This window comes from Aulostomus chinensis, chromosome 10, assembly GCF_037954235.1.
Source record: "Aulostomus chinensis isolate RoL2024-O1b breed Wild chromosome 10, RoL_Achi_v1.0, whole genome shotgun sequence".
Classification (NCBI taxonomy): domain Eukaryota; kingdom Metazoa; phylum Chordata; class Actinopteri; order Syngnathiformes; family Aulostomidae; genus Aulostomus; species Aulostomus chinensis.
In genome coordinates, this window is record NC_141329.1 from 17,163,731 (window position 1) to 17,178,543 (window position 14,813).

Here is a 14,813-nt window from a genome sequence, read left to right on the forward strand (position 1 = left end):
CTTTTGAGTTAAAACACATCTAAACCTCTGAGGCTGCGTGAAAAAAGTTTGACTGATGAACTGCATGTTCTGGAAGAATTCATGCTGCTGTGAAAAACATTATAAAGATGACAGCACAAGCACGTTCGGCATTATTGCTTGTGTGAGTGGAAAACACTGTCAGTCAACTACGTATGACATATAACGCCATCGCAAATTATGTTTGAATGACTAGGATTTTTTTCATGGGTTGTATTAACAAAGAGATGACGCTGCACAAGTGTGAGAATGGGATTCTCCAATGGACACTGCAGTCGAAACAACTGGAGATGTTTCTCAGTGTCAGGAGAGGGAATGTAGAAACTTCACCGCAGTTCATACACAGTTTTACCAGTTTGATAATTTTGCATGCCTGACAGGAAAATATTCATGATCATACAGTTTCTCCAACATCTGTTTACCCATGCAAAATAAACTGATAAATCCATGTAAAAATATACTAGTGTGCATTTACCTAAAATGAAAGACACGCCACACATATGACAGTAAATCAAGATTATTTTACTCCAAAAGACTTTATTTTTCTATTTATGGATTTAACTGAACCAAATATACTCTAATATTGAGGTATTTTCCTAATATTTTCTAAAAATTTCTGGCTTCATTTATTTTCTGAAAAAACTTTTCCATAGATGGAAATTGCTATTTTCCGACTGTATTAACCCTGAATAACAATTTGTGATCCCATCTCTTGCAGGGTTTACCCATGCACACATTTTATTTCAGATACTTGTATCTGAGCCTGACATGGCATGGCTATCCACTTATCATACTGAGATTCCACCACAAATCTAATTAGTGGGTTGTAGCTTGGATTTGAAAAAAATGATTTGCAATATGTCTGACCGGATCATCAGACTTTTTAAAGCTTAAGTTGCTCCAACACTCTTTCTCTTCATTGATCTGTGCACTCTGGCGAGGAGGTGTATCATTAAGGAAACTCAGACATCATTAAATCAGCTTCTGTATCGTTTCCCTCACTGAGGTCTACACGGTTGCTCTGAGGGCTGAATGAGCACAAATACCTACAGACTTGCTTCATCCAGTCCAATCTTGGTTCTGCCCCGTTGCAGCGGACACAACAAAAAGTTATTCCTGCCAGCTGTCAACCCCCACTCCCCCCCAACATTTACTCTCTTCAGAGTCAGGAAAGAAAACTCCTCCAACTTACCTGGTGCACCATACAACCTGCACTCACTATGTATTTAGGTATTTATTTGATTTATTCTACAGTATATTCCAAATCACCTGAACCCTCAAACCTGCAAGCACATTTAAAAGACAAGCATTTTTTTAACAAAAAAAAAAGTAAAAAAATAAAACAAAAAACCCACATCAATTTATAATACCCAGAACTTATGTTACCTATTATTAAAATATTGTGTTATTTTCAATCTATAACAACAGATCATGTGCAACATACTGTCTGCAACCATCTGCAAATCTAAACTTAGTATGGTGAAATCTGATCTAAATAAATTCATGCAACACATCTTTCTTCTCAAATGTTATCATGTTTTGCCATAAATTAACAGATAGCAATAAACAGATGAATGAGAATGTGAAAACGCCAGCTGAAAACACCTAATTTCTAGACATGTAAATTGTTCAAATAATGCAATATTTATTCTTCCATTTTGGTCAAATGAATTGGGTAAAATAAATATTGACGCAAACTTAAGATTCATATTTTTCCAATGTCAGCAACTCTTCTAGACATTTAGTATGGTAATTTATCAAAGATCAAATCATCAAAGACACTTAACTTTCCTTCTTGAGTCATTATTTGGCATTACAACTTTGTTCTACAACTACAGCAAAAACACTCCGATTTCTCCTGAGTTAAAATCATGATAGTGCTGTTTCCACAGAGAAGCAGAATTTCATAGTGCAGTAAAAATTCAGCAGAAAAATACAAAACAACCAGAAGCTCCATGGACTTCAGAGGGTAATTTTATTTATTCATTTAGTGGCAGTAAAGAACTTTTAACCTTAACTGCGTTGTTTCCTGGTTGATCTAGCCTATTCTGCGATTTATGTCATTGCAAGTGGTTGCTGTGACCCCACCATTTCCCCTTGAAATGAACATGGTACTCTATCTAATTTATACCTACTCTACTGACTCGAGGTGCCAAAGCACTGTAGAACCCCACCACATCACAGGAGACCCAGATCGCAAGACCCAAATGCACCTGACCACGACCAGCAGTAGTTTTTGGTCTGACGTTTCAGAGACTTGCACCTTTAAACCATTAAACTAGGGCAGCTCTGTTGGATTCAGTTGGAAACCATTAACTAGGAGATCACACACACATCTTAAAACCTTACAAATAAAGTTAACTTGATTCACTGATAGCATCACTCCTCCTGTCCTGCTCACCCCCCACCTCGGCAGGCAAACTTAAGTTGCACATCCGTCTCCCACACGTCCATGTGCTTTTAGGGGGAACTTCAAGTTTAATTTCAAATTGTTTGTCCTTCTTGTTATCAGTGGTATATTAAAAGTTGAAAAACATCTCCTACCTTCTCCTGCACCTCCTGCTTCTCCTTGAGAGCCTCCTCCAGCTGGGCTTGTAGGTCACTGATCTGAGCCAGGTTCTGGGCCGACTGAAACCACACAAACACACAACAGAAGCAAATTCACTGAATGACTGTAATAAGAAACATTATGTGAACTTTTTTCCCTCAAATTTCTTAAACCTTGCAAAACCCCCACCTCTTTATTTTTCATATGCGTCATCACTTTCAGTGAAAGGAAACTAAACATTCAGCTAACATGCTGAAACAAATCCATCTCATTTCAGGGGATAAAACCAAAGCCGATGACACTACAGTTACGATACCTGGACAAATAAATCTACTGGGAAGGTTCTTTAGGATGGTGAAAGCATCAATAAATCTAATTTCAATGTGACCTACGTGAAATATTTGAGATGACTTTTTTTTTTTAAACAGTAGATGAAGCACTCTGCTAGTGCCAATCCCATCTGGAATTCAGCCGCTTCAATTTAGATGGGAATGATGGATTCATTTAGAGGCCGTGAAGGCAAATCACTCATCCCTCCATCAGTGGCAGAAAGGAAGCGCTTTAGCTCCACTTTCATTTCCATTTGCTGGTCATCTGCACATACAGCTGTATTACTTCTAATATGAGCTGCTTGCCACATAAAACAGCTTGTCAAAAATGACTCAATTTTTGGGGATGGATCATGTTAAAATAATGTAAAGGTCCATCTAGTGCGAAGGATGTAAGAGAGATAATCAGGTGAAACTGATGTTTTCATTAGCATATCATCACCTGAATGTGGAAAAAGGGTTTCATTAGATTACAATGAGCTAAAAGTGAGCGTGTCACATTCCATGATGGATCCCTGAGTAGATAAAAAGTATTTGGCACAATAGCGAATGCTGAACTAATAAGGTCAATTACAAAATTTGACTCACAACTCAACACTAAGTACACTTCATGGAGGATCATTATGTATACTGTGCATCAACATGCTCAGTCTACAGTACTTACTTGTTACCAGATCAAATGATTCTGACACACTTCATTAACAGCTGGCTAATCACAGTTTGTGTTGTTGCTCTGTGGGCTGGTCTTGGAGAACAAAAAAGTCCTTTATTGAGATGTTATTTATAAGAGTGTTTCTGGAGACAAAACCGGGAGTTTTAAGTGTGACGTCAAGACTCCTGATAATTGTGTCACCATAATCAATAAAGCATAAAACTGGCAATTCGTGAGTCACCATTTGGGTTCTGACTGGTAAAAAATATTTTTGTTGGTTAAGTGAGGCAGACTGGCTTTCATAGTGGGCCAGATGGGTGTCGGTCTCAAAAACCCATCGCAATCACAATCAGACATCAGCTTGGTAGCTATCAATCATTTAACCCAAAAAAAGCACAAGGAAATGTATCACCCAAGTTTAAAAATGTTAAAATGATCCTCATGCTTTTCATTTTCATTTGTAGTCCTTCATATTACAATAACAATGGAATGTTAATTTTTTTGAGTCAGTGAATTATAAACGCAAAACTTAAACCCTTTTTAAGTACCAATCTATTTCAAAATACACCCACTAAACTAAACATTCTATCTAAATATTAGACAAACTTTTTTTCTTAAGTGCATTTCCTACTGAAGAGGCACAAACCTGGGCCACAGCAGCCTTGTGTTTCTTCATCAGCTCATTCAGGTCTTCCTGGTCCTCTTCCATTCTGGTTTGCAGGTCATTCTTCTCTCTCTGCAGGCGACTCAGCTGCTCCTCCAGCTGAAAGAGAGCAAACACAAACCAGTGTGGAAATGGATCAGAACAGCTGTGTCATCTGTTTGTCAGGTAAAATTAGTCTACAGATGACAGCAGTTGGTTCACGCACGCACACACACACACACACACACACACACACACACACACACACACACACACACACTTTGTTGACAGACAAACAAATAAATCCCACTAACAGGTTGTGTGCTGCAAAAAAGGTCAGTTTTCCACATTTTGTTCTGCAGATTGACTGAAGCAAAAATGTGACTTGTTTATTTATGTTCCTCGCCTGATTCTCTAATTAGAGAAGATCAAACCAAAATCTCTGCCCCATGCAGTATTTCTACCTGTGAAAAGTAACAAACGCATATTTTTTTCAGTAAATGAAGTGTACTAGTAGTAGTATGTAGTCTTAAGCATGATGAAGCATAGAATATTTGGCAAAATAATGAATACATATTTTGCAACAACAGTTTGAAGAGGCTTTTGTGTTTTAAGACAGTACACAGAAAGCAATTTGTCACCACCAGCCAGCCAGGATATAAGAGAGCTAGTCAGCACAGATTATAGTTGAGGAAAACTAAATTGGCTAAGTGACTCGGATTCATAAGCATGAATCCGCAAGAGCAAACTTTAACTCACATCTGATGTAGTACCTGTCTGGACACTAGTTGCACATGCACAGAACCTTACTGTGCTGTGATTTCAGTTAGGTGAGGGGAAAAAAGATCAACTCTCCAACATACACGCAAAAGAACTATGCATGAAAATCCTTCAACTGCAAGCAGCATTTGTCCATTCAAGGCACAGAAATATAGGCTTCACTGGCCTTTGGTTTGGATGCACCACCACTACATTTTTTACAGGAAAGGCTACCCTGCTAAATATGTGTAGCCATCCATCAATCCATTTTCTACCTTTTCTACTTCTACTTTTAACTTTAACTGCATTGTTTCCTAGTTGATCAAGTCATTTCCATCCACCGATTTTCTACCACTTATCCTGTTAAGGGTCATGGGGGGCTGGAGCCTATCCCAGCAGCCTTCGGTCGAGAGGGGGGTTCATCGCAGGGCCAACACAAAGAGACAGACAACCATTCACACTCACAGCCACACCTACGGTCAATTTAGAGTAGTAGTAAAATGTGTACTTATACATATTTTTAAAGCTCTGTATTGGGCAAAGCTGCAGGCCAGATGTTACTCTGTAACATCTTGAAGGAATTTCTTAAAATTTACCACAAACCTCCAGAATAATAAAATATTTTGGAGGTCAAAGTTCAAGTCACGAACTGCTTTTTTAAGGATTTAGATTCTAAGAAGACCTTTTCTACTTCTACTAAGCCTCAGAAATAAAAAAAAAAGACTCTCCAAGATCAGTTGGGGGATATAAATTGTACATGCTTTTTATCAAGCAAATCCCTTCCTGATTTATATTTGTTTACATGCACATCATGCAAGACCAAGATGGCTGAAATGTCCCTGTAACGTGTGAAATCCATTTTATAGTGCCAAAACAAAAATATATATTTTTTTGCATTTTAATAGGCAGGAACATTGAGCAGACCTGGGCTCTATGAGGAGGCCAACTGCCTTGACAGGTCAGGGAAAAAGACAGCAAGCAAGAGTGAAAGAGAGACAGAAACTGATGGAGGACACAGACAAGGAAGCTGTGAATGTAGTATCTTGGTATATATATCTTCCAAAAGGCACATCTGAACAATCCCTCCGCTTGTAAAATCTAATATACTCTTTTGATATCTGTATAATTTTGTGTTTCAGCTTCTTCTCCAAGATAGTAAAATTCATTGCAAAGGCCACAATGTGGCGGAAGGGCAATTATTAGCTCCTACTCAGCACCCCACTGATCACAGAGGTTATTCAAGGCTCTAGTCATGACCAAGATATCCAATTAGAGCCTAAAAGCTAGTAGCCTGCTACCTTTATCTGAGGGGAGAGACTGTGGTGAAGTAATCCTATTTCTGTAATGACTGCAATAATATACAAAGGCAGGAGAGAGGGTGGTGGTGCATGGATATGGATTAATAAAAAATGAATAATGTGCCTGTGTGTAAAGGCTAATGAATCCATTTGCACATAGCCAGTAGATGAGAGAAGTCAGGGACAGGCTGGGCTGACACTGTGGCATCTATCATATTAACACACAGTCCAAACAGATATTATCCAAAATGATTCAAATATGTACATGGATGATAAGACTCCATGATACAAGCTATTTATTCCCTCTTTATATTTATTATAAACACCTCCCATTGCTCAAATTTACTCAGGTGTACAGGAACTAAAAATATCCAGGAGGAATCTGGGGCAAAATCATTTGCATATCACTCTTTCCTTTTTTAAATCCACCGTTGGCCTCGCTCAGTGCTGATAAAAGCTTTAAAACAGCTCCAGAAATGCATTGAAGGGAAAATGTGATGGACACTTGGAAAAAAAAAAAAATAGTGGTAGTCAGCAAACTGTCATTTAACACATTTAACAATAGGCTGTCGAGTGCAATCTCAACCCAATTACGTGACTGGGCTCTTTGTTTTTTACTTTTTTTCCCTCGCCAATTGCTGAGTGAAAAAATAAAGCTGTCGAAAATATGCTAGACAATTTTCTCAAAACACTGCAATTACGGCAAAGAATGGCGGAAAAAACACCAGACCATCTGAAAGAAATGTTGCTTGCATGATTTTATCTTCAATTGAAGCGTATCATGAGGCCAGGGCTGCATCAAAGCCCCTCCATTTATGCAATAACAATTTCTCTTCAGTCCTGGCTTCTTTCTATTTTTCCCAGCAGGCTGGATGTGTGCTGCAGAGGTTGTCCACACTGACATCTTACACCAAACAACTGGTGGCACATTTGTCTCAACTTGAAACAGTTTGTGTTTGTGAAAAGGCTCAAGCACTCTATGAAATTAAGTCGCATTTGTCTTCCAAGGGTTGCTTTTGTCTGTGGAGGAATACTTTTATGAATATCTCCCAATGACAGGAATCATGACCAGGATTAAGCTCTAAATAGCTTTAAAATAAAGAGCCTTGGGTAGAGTGTCTCTAATGTGGCAGGTTCAGGATCAGTGTGGTGACGCTCTGGAAGAGAGAGCCCAGTAAACAAGTGCGGTTGATGGTTTGATCATCATTTTGGTTGTCTTGCATGCACACACACATGCTGTGATGTGACACATTTTTGCTGACATTATTTCACTAATTAATAACAACTGATGCTATTTTTGGATAATAAAATCTAAGCATCGCTTCCAGGTCTCTGGTCATGTTCATGCTGGTTCACTGTTCCAGTCTTGTGGCTACTTGGGACACTTCAAAGGACTATTTGTGTGTGACAACTCTCCGTCAGGTAAATCAGGTCATTACATATCCAAGTGCAATACAATTCAGCACCTGGACCCATGCTGATATTAGTGTTTCCTGCAGGGAAACGGGACTGGTGGGGACAGTAAAGCAATGTGACAAACGACAGGTTTCATCCATTTGCCAAGTGCCCCCAGATGGTTAAGATGGTTTTAAAATGGAATGGTGACATAAATGAATGGTGACATAAATTTCCATTCCATTGGTCAGTAGGTGGTGCTTTTATATGTTGTGATCCCAAAGTGAGCGGGTTAGGTATGCAGCATCAGTTACCATGGTGACAAATCTTGCAGAAAAGATCGACACAGTGCCTACTGATGAGAAGTAACTAATGACAATATGAAGTTAACATCTCTCTCTTTTTTTTTTAATTGATTGTAAGGCTGAGCTTTCATCCCAGTTCCTGGGAGCAGATGGCTATAGGAGCAGTTCCTGACCTACGCAAGCAGGAAAGAAATGTGTAAAGGTCAAAAAGGATCTTTAGGGGCTTTGATAGGATGACTAGAAAAGAAAAGGGCTGGGAAGACACCTGAGAATTTTTCTACACAGAAATAAACAAAGATGTTTCAAGAAGTGTAGAAGAACAGACGGAGTGAAAGATGGATGAAGGACGAGCTGTGGGGGAACAGGTGTGTCCTCTAACCTCTTTTCTCTGACTAAAGGAAATGATGTGACATCTACTGCTGCCCTGCTACCACCACAGATGGTGCAGCCTTATAAAAGCCTGCAAGCCGGGTGAGATCACCACTGACGATCATTCCTTATGCAGTGGCAGCTTTATTTTCACCCCCAGTTCCAGACCTACATGTAACGAAACTGCCACCCATGGCTGTGACACTTCTGAAATTGTACTGACCGCTTGTTTGGTTTTGGAGATGTCCTCCATCTGAACATGCAGGTCTTCAATCTCCACCTCCATGGACTTGCGGGCTTTAACTGCAGCTGCACATGTGAATTCAGACTCCTCCAGCTGCAAGAAGTACAAAGAGCAGGGGAAATGTATCAGTTCAACTTCATCAAACAACACCTTAACATGCCAATACGACAGATTCCTATTTAGTATTTTCTTGAAGCTGAGGTTCTTCAGGTTTATGAAATATCAAAGACTTCATAGAACTGTGTAGAAAACAAGCACAGGCTGTTTAAAAATGAGCACCTCATTAAAATGTGCACAAGAGCAACATTCAGTGTTTTTTTTTCACCAGGTAAAAGGTCAAAATAGAGAAAACAGTGGCGGGGGTTGCTGTCAGATTGGGTTGAGTGCCTGGCCAGTGTGTGTGTATGTGTATTTATGATTCAGTCATTATGCAGTGAAAGCGGTCATCTTTGTGTAACAACATAAAAATAGAAGAAATGTAACTGCATGATATCTCCTCAGAAACACAGTTCGCAAGTCGCTGCACACAACACAGGTGAAGCTGGTTACTGGTAATTGTGCCCCTTAAAAAGTGTGTTCTGATTTTGTGACCAACCTAGTGTTACGGAGGCTGCTGGGAGGAGGAACAGTTCATTTTGCTCCCCTTCTCCTCCACTAGAATTAGGTTGTAAATAAAAAGACTACTGACTTAATTCTTGACATTTCAAAGATATCTCCGATGAGCAAGTCGTTTTTTTTTTTTTTTTTTTTTTAAACCCCTCATGCCGGATGCCTGGCTCTAGTACTCTTCTTCTTCAAAATAATGTCCAAATGTCTCTGAGGTCAAACATTTTTATTTCCCAGTAACATTATCAGACTTACTCCTCCTCTCATATTCCAGATCTGAAGCAGCAAAACATCTCTTTCCATTCCATCTCTTTATTCTGTCTCACCATGGTGTGTACTGAGAAAGGTCATTTGTAAAACTCCCACTTTAATGATGTTTTTGTGACAAGTAAAGACATGAAAATGTGCTGTTCATAGAATACCTGCACTATCATCAGGGTGACTTAACTAAGTTGTACAGCTCTGTGTAGATTTTGATAATCATGATCCTAACCTGGCTGTTACTAGGTCACCTGCTGTCACCGTCCCCTCATAACCACAGTTTTTAGATCGCAAACTCACCCAAACTTCTGCTGCTCAGTATACCTGGCTTACAAAGTGTACATCAGTATGTGTTTTACAGGCTGTACCTGGTTCTTGAGTTGAGCAATCTCCCTCTTGCTAGGTGCATTGTTCTTGATGTGGTCTAACATGATTTGGGCATCAGCCAGCAAAGCCTTGGTTCTCTTCAGGTCCTTCCTCAGACGCTTCTCAGTCTCCACGTCACCAGTTCTCACCTAGTACATAGAAACAATAATGGACTGAATCCTATTTAGCAATTCTATGAATTAAATTACTTCAACAGGACTGAGACCCAGCACATGGTGATTGGTGGAGTTACCTGATCCTGGGCTGACATAAGCCTGGACTCCAGCTCTCGCTTCTCTTTCAGCACCTTCTGCTTCTCATCATACTCCTCTTCGAGCTGCACCTCCATTTGCTTCAACTAGACACACACAAAGAGAAAAGTATGAATGAATGCATGCAATGCTCCATCTGATCACAAGTACAGTTATGTTCAAAATAATAGCAGTGTATTGAAAAACATGAGTAAAGCTAAAAATCCTTACAATAGTTCTTATTTCCATGCAGTGGGAACACTACACATTATATTCAAAATCAAAACATGAAGAAAGATGTATCCATCCATCCATCCATCAATTGTCTTCCGCTTATTCCTGTTAAGGGTCGCGGGGGGGGGGGGGGGGGGGCTGGAGCCTATCCCAGCGGCTTCGGGCGAGAGGCAGGGTTCACCCTGGACAGGTCTCCAGTCCATCACAGGGCCAACACATAGAGACAAACAACCATTCACACTCACAGTCACACCTACGGTCAATTTGGAGTATCAATCAGCCTCGTCCCCAATTGCATGTCTTTGGACTGTGGGAGAAGCTGGAGTACCAGAGAGAACCCACACAGGCACAGGGAGAACATGCAGACTCCACACAGAAAGATCCCGTGCCCGAGCCAAGACTCAAACGCAGAACCTTCTTGCTGTGAGGCGACAGCGCTAACCACTGCACCACTATGCCGCCTTGAAAAATGTATCATTATCATTTTTGTTAATTACTTTACGGAAGATGAGGAAAAAAATGAAACAAAAAAAAAATTACGATTGTCTACCTTTTAATATACCCTGTATAAACTGATTTTTTTTTTAGGATTTAGCATTCCTGCGTATCACCACACCAATATTTAGTTGTATAACCACTGTTTCTGAAAACTGCTTCACATCTGTGTTGCATGGAGTCAACCAGCTTCTGCCACCTGTGAACATGTATTCCAGCCCAGGATTATTTGACAACATTCCACAATTCCTCTGCATTTCTTGGTTTTGCCTCAGAAACAGCATTTTTGATGTCACCCCACAAGTCCTCTACTGGATTAAGGTCCAATGATTGGGCTGGCCACTCTATAACTTTAATTTTGTTGGTCTGGAAACAGGATGATGCTCGCTTACTGGGGTCGTTGTCTTGTTGAAACACCCATTTCAAGGGCATTTCCTCTTCAGCATAAGGCAACATGACCTCTACAAGTATTTTGATATATGTAAACTGATCCATGATCCCTGGTATGTGATAAATAGGCCTGATACCATAGTAAGAGAAACATCCTCATATTGTGATGCTTGCACCACCATGCTACACTGTCTTCCAAGTTTACCGAGGCATGAATTCAGTGTTTGGGGGTTGTCTGACAAACTGTCTGCAGACCTTGGTCCCAAATAGAACAATCTTACTTTCATCAGGCCACAAAATGTTTCACCATTTCTCTTTAGGCCAGGTGATGTGTTCTTTAGCAAACTGTATCCTCTTCAGCACATCTTTTTTTTTAACAGTGGGTCTTTGCGAGGGCTTCTTGCTGACCGATTAGCCTCACACAGGCGACATTCTAATTGTCACAGTACTCATGGGTAACTTCAGACCGTCTTTGATCACCCTGGAGTTAATCATTGGCTGAGTCTTTGCCATTCTGACTATTCTTGGATCCATTTGAATGGTAGTCTTCCGTTTTCTTCAACATGTCTCTGGTTTTGCTTTCATTATAAAGCATTGGAGATTGTTTTAGCTGACCAGCATAGCATTTTCTGCACTTCTTTATAAATTTTCCCTTCTTCAGTCACGAATTCAATCGAGTACGCTGTTCTTCTGAACAATGACTGGAACAACCCATTTTCCTCAGGTTTTCAAAGAGAAATGTATACACAACATGTGCTTGCCTCATCCTTAAATAAGGGCAACCTGATTCACACCTGTTTTTTTCACAGAATAAACAACCTCACTAATTTAACTCCACACTGTTATGATTTTGAACACGACACTTTCAATAAATTATTCAATTACACAGACTAAGGAGCATGCATTTCATAAATGTTGGGTCTGTTGGTTTTCTATGATTCTACACCTACTGGTAAAAATTTTGCCATGTAGTAATATAATTTCTATGAAAAACAGTGATTGATCTGGTTATTCATGTTGGACTGCTATTAGTTTGAACACAATTATACATATGCTGGTGTAACTGAACCAGCTTCTGAACCTCTCCTGATCAGGACTCAAACTGAAAATTCTCAAATTATGAGAAATAATGATATTTTCATGGCAAATAAAAAAATATGGAAGCCTTCCACTTTCCAAGTATGACCTTAAAGATTTTCTCTCAGGTGTTTAAAAAGAAAAAGTGAAGAAGACACTTGTACTTGTTTATACTTGAGCGTGATTAAAATATCTGGTCCAGCCACATTAAGGGGACTGTTCAACTGATACCTCAACTGAGTTCAAGATAATATATCGGTTACTTTCCACGTTTTTAAGTATTTTGCTTGCATGGCCATTTGATGTAAATGCAGCTTTTTCGAGGCCTGAGTTGGGGAAGATTAAAGTTGTATGAAAGTCAGATAATTGCAAGGAGAGAACTTGCTCTAAGCTGATGTGAACACTACTGCAAGAATAGCTGCTGCATTGGGAATGCAAGACTCATTATCATAGATGTATCTATGATGTCACAGTACCTTTCTATTTTACAAAAGTGTTAGGACTTGATGGGAATCCTTTTAGTTTTCCAGATCATAACCCTAACCAAAGCAAAGGATAGTGCTAAATGCAAATAAGGGAAGTGACAATATTAACAGAATTAATTTTGTGTTTGGCCAAAAAAATAGTATTATTGCTGAATGGGAAGTCAAGATATAAACAACCTGATATAATTCATTCTAAAGGAATCATGTATGTTTGGAATATGTTTGTTGGAATTCATCCAGGAGCTGGAGTTTAACTATGACCATCTCATTTATACTTAGGTGTTGGGGTGAAGTACTCAAGATAAAGCCAGAGGGGAATTATTATAAACCAGTATTTCTACCTTGCTTTGTGAGGTCTCCTGTGGAGTTTTAGTCTTTGAAAAGATGCATCTAGCATGAATATAAATGACACAGTCAACCGCCTGTAAGATTTATTTAAAAAAAATCTCGTCTCAAAATGGCATACTGGCCTATGGTCATGCTACAATGAAGCTCTTGGAGGAGTTGTGAAGACATACGAAATAAATCATTTGAAGTCCATGAATATCCATAGCTCATTTTCTCATATAATGAGTCTTTAGAGATATCATGTCATGAAGAAAAACTGTTAGAGAGGGGATGGGATTATTTTATTGGGACCATGACTAACCGAAAGAAATGGCCTGACAGTTTGTAGCTGGAATATCAGTGATAGAACCCCCAAATAGCAGAACACAAAGTAAACAAGATAGTAAATCTTAATATTAAAATTTCATAGAGTTGGTCTCTACAGTAGCTTGGTATCTTCCAGTATTTAAGAGGTCCTCACAAAATGTACAAATTACACTGAATAATCTATCAGGCTATTCCCCTCATCATTTATTCTTCATAATGCATCACTATGTAGATGTCACTGGCAGGCACAGTCCCAGCATCTGTGAGTGTACAATAACAGCTAATTATGCGTTGGCTAATGAGGGCTTGCCTGGTGGAGGCTAGTAATGGGCCAGTCAACACTAGCAAAGCAAATACTACATACCTATAACAAGTTGTAATAGAAACAAAGCTATTTTGGCTGTATGAAAATCAGTAACACTCTCTGCCTCCCACACACCTCACTAAAAAACAAACACTCCTCCTGATTGACAACATGTGGCAATTAGGCAGTCAATGGTAGACATGCTTCATAACAAATGTGACCTAAGAAAAGTCAAATAATTCGTGCATACATTTACACACAAACACACACACACACACACACACATATATATATATATGTATATATACCACTGGTGGCTAGTCTGTCAAGGAGGATGCAATGGGAAATTTAGTCAAAGTCTGCACTAACATCAAGAAGGATGAGAGCGGTTAATACACTGGAATCAGCTGCCATGAGGAGGGTGATTTTTTTTCATTCTATATTTTGCATAATAAATAGTTACGATAACGAGAATACAAGTCCAGAAGAGGGGGAAAAGATCATGACTGAAAGATCATGTAAGTATAAAAGATGTATGTGAGTTAATTATTTTAGATGAAACTAAATCCAAGGGAACTACAAATACTGCATTACAGTTGTATTCCTCTGTGATGAGTGCCTGTCACAGCAACCTTGACTTCTGACTTCCACAAGTTGACATGGGAGCAATATTTTAAGGAATTCCTTCAAGGCGTTCTGAGATATCACAGTAAAAAATTGACAGATATCGTGCACAAGAGGTGATTGTGACTTTGCCTTTTGACCACCAAAATCTTTTTCAGCTCATCCTTGAGACCTACTGGACCTTTCAGCGAAATTTGAAAAAAGAAAATTCCTTCCAGGCATTCCAGAGATACTGCTTCACAAAAAAATGGGATGGATGGACAACCTGAAACAATAATTACTCTAGCCTTTAGCTTTCACCTGCACAGAGGTGTGAAAAAAAAATCAGTAGAGTTAATAATTTACGATGGCTCATGGCATGAAAAGTCAGCTTGTGGTATTTAATGTTTAAACTTTCACTCTACCTAGCCATGGAGTGGCTAGGTAGAGTCCTTGAGCAAGACACTGAAGCCCTGTTGATGAGCTGCTGATGAGCTTGTTGGCCCTTTGCATGGCAGCCTTTGGGA

The 14,813-nt window shown here is 39.3% G+C and overlaps 1 protein-coding gene across 11 annotated transcripts in view; it reads right to left on the reverse strand.

Moving 5' to 3' along the window:
- myo18ab (myosin XVIIIA b) overlaps positions 1 to 14,813 on the reverse strand; it is a 148,144-nt gene that overhangs the window by 17,325 nt on the left and 116,006 nt on the right. For all 11 annotated transcript variants that reach the window (XM_086216186.1, XM_086216185.1, XM_086216182.1 and 8 more), the window contains 5 exons: positions 10,047 to 10,151; positions 9,796 to 9,942; positions 8,540 to 8,653; positions 4,194 to 4,310; positions 2,563 to 2,646 (listed from right to left, as the gene is read on the reverse strand). In XM_086216186.1, coding sequence (XP_086072312.1) covers positions 2,563 to 2,646; positions 4,194 to 4,310; positions 8,540 to 8,653; positions 9,796 to 9,942; positions 10,047 to 10,151 — 567 coding nt within the window. The remainder of the gene's footprint in view (positions 1 to 2,562; positions 2,647 to 4,193; positions 4,311 to 8,539; positions 8,654 to 9,795; positions 9,943 to 10,046; positions 10,152 to 14,813) is intronic.